This window comes from Callithrix jacchus, chromosome 9 (assembly GCF_049354715.1).
Source record: "Callithrix jacchus isolate 240 chromosome 9, calJac240_pri, whole genome shotgun sequence".
In the NCBI taxonomy this organism is placed as follows: domain Eukaryota; kingdom Metazoa; phylum Chordata; class Mammalia; order Primates; family Cebidae; genus Callithrix; species Callithrix jacchus.
Window position 1 is genome coordinate 8,553,779 of NC_133510.1, and position 2,423 is coordinate 8,556,201.

Consider the following 2,423-nt stretch of genomic DNA (forward strand, 5'->3'; position numbering starts at 1 on the left):
ACAGTGAGCAGCACGCTCTCTGCCTGAGTCGGAGCTGAGTTTTCAGAATGTCTGGTCGAGGTAAAGGCGGCAAGGGGCTGGGGAAGGGAAGCGCCAAGCGCCACCGGAAGGTGCTGAGGGACAACATCCAAGGCATTACTAAGCCCGCGATTCGCCGCCTCGCTCGACGTGGGGGCGTCAAGCGCATCTCTGGCCTCATCTACGAAGAGACCCGCGGAGTCCTCAAAGTCTTCCTGGAGAATGTGATCCGGGACGCAGTGACTTACACGGAGCACGCCAAGCGCAAGACGGTCACGGCCATGGATGTGGTGTACGCGCTGAAACGCCAGGGCCGCACCCTTTATGGCTTCGGCGGCTGAGCTGTCCCCACAGCTTCTCTCTAGATTCCAAAGGCCCTTTTCAGGGCCCCCAGGCCGTCACAGAAAGAGCTGTTAACACTTGTAGATACTGGGTAAACATCAGCCCTTTAGATGACGCGTTCCGGATACCGGGAGTGGGACATTGCCGGCCGGAGCAACTGCTCGGAATTAGCCTTGGCGGGCGCGGGGAGGACTAGACCTCAGGGCGGGGACTCCGCGTGCGCTTAGGAACGACCGTGGGAGGTGTCGCGCCACGCAGTAGTGACCTCCCACTTCAGTGCACCTAAAATGCAGACTGCGGACTCTTTAGAAGTGTTTCTAAACTGGTCTCGGGCTTCTAAGCAGCCTTGTCGTTGGGCCATTAGCACGTATAGAATGGCTTCCCTGTAAGCCCGGGCTTAGGTGACTTCCCGCCGGCCTTTGGCGGGAGCGTGACGCGTCAGAGGGCGGATCTTGTGGGTGCAGGGCCAGCTAGACCGCAGGAAATGGGAGGTCGCAGCACCCAGTAGGAGCACGCCTCTACCTGCAACCCCGAAAGCGTTGAATGCAGCCCTACTGTGGCGCGTTGTAGTCTTACTAGCTACTGTTTAACTTCATCGCTGAAGTTCTAAGTGAGAGCTGACCAAGCTCAGATGCTGAGAGCTAGGTGATCGGGCAAAGCTCGCGGCGTCCTGCTGTTCCCGTAGCCAACTGCGTCAAGTTGCCCACACCGAGCGGGTGAGTTCCTGCTCCACTACCTGGCGGCGGGCGTGGAGTCGGCAGGCAGCGGGGGTCACGCCGGCAAGAAAAGCCAGATCTCTACCTGCAGGTCGCCAAGGTGCCGGGAGTCCTCCGCTTCCTGCAGTGTGCCCATCACAAGTGACCCTGTAGCAGCCGGAAGCCCTGGCTTCCGACTAAAGGCCCTTTTCAGCCTGGGGAGATTATATATATATATATATATATATATATATACACACATACACATACATATACGTATATATATACACATATATATATATTTAGTAGAGACGGGATTTCATCATGTTGGCCAGGCTGGTCTTGAGCTCCTGACCTCAGGTGATCTGCCCACCTTGGCCTACCAAAGTTCTAGGATTATAGGCTCTGCCTCCTTTTATTATATGGCTTCTTAACATATTCCCTGGGTAATCTTACACCTTTCTACGGCTTCACATCTTACCTATGGACTCCAAGTCTCTGTTGGCAATTCAGACCAATCTCCTTAGCGCCAAACCTGGATTTCCTACCTAATATTAACTCCTCTAAAATTTCCGCAGTCACCTATTGCTCAACATGTTTAAAATGGAATTAATTTTCTCACAGATTTAATCTTCCTATTTTGTTACCAGAAAGGCAGAAACTTGGGACTTTTCCCATTCTTATCTCTCCCTCTGTCGCCCTCTGCTGTCCACCCTGACATCTACTCTCCATTTGAACATTGTAAGAATCCATTCCGTCTTTTTTTAATCACTTTTTAGTTTAGTTCCTCACTGATTTACAGTTTAATTTTTATTTTAATTTGGAGTCTCATTCTGTCACCTAGGCTGGAATGCAATGGCATGATCATAGGTCACTGCAGCCTTGAACTCCTGCTCTAGCGATCCTCCTGCCCTGACCTCCAAAAGCAGTGGGATTACAGGCATGAGCCACCATGCCCAGCACTGGTTTCCAGTTTTAATCATTACCCACAGATGTGGGGCTATGTACCCAGCACTGTGCTAAGTACATTATCTGTCTGCTTTTCTTACATTGATCCTCAAGAACATTCCTACGAAATAAACGTATTGCCCTCGTTTATACTGAAGATGTTAATAAATGACAAAACAACTAATGAATAAAGGAGCCTCGGTTTAAAATCAGCTTTATTTAATTAGCTCCTCTTTGTAACAGGAGAAATTTGGATTTTCAAAGGAATCAACTTAAATTAGCCAATTGTCTTTTCAAAAGAGTTCGTGTTTTGTGTGGCGCTAACAATGAACTAATCTAAAGCAGCTGCTCGACAGAACTGTAGTGCTACTATGTGAACCACATGTGTAATTGAAAACTTTCTAGTACCCATTTTACAAA

General features: G+C 49.6%; 1 protein-coding gene across 1 annotated transcript; it reads left to right on the top strand.

Annotated features, from left to right (window-relative positions):
- Positions 1-2,423, top strand: H4C16 (H4 histone 16). The gene has a single exon (XM_009003294.6). The coding sequence runs from the start codon at positions 48-50 to the stop codon at positions 357-359; it is 312 nt and encodes a 103-aa protein (XP_009001542.2). The 5' UTR covers positions 1-47; the 3' UTR covers positions 360-2,423.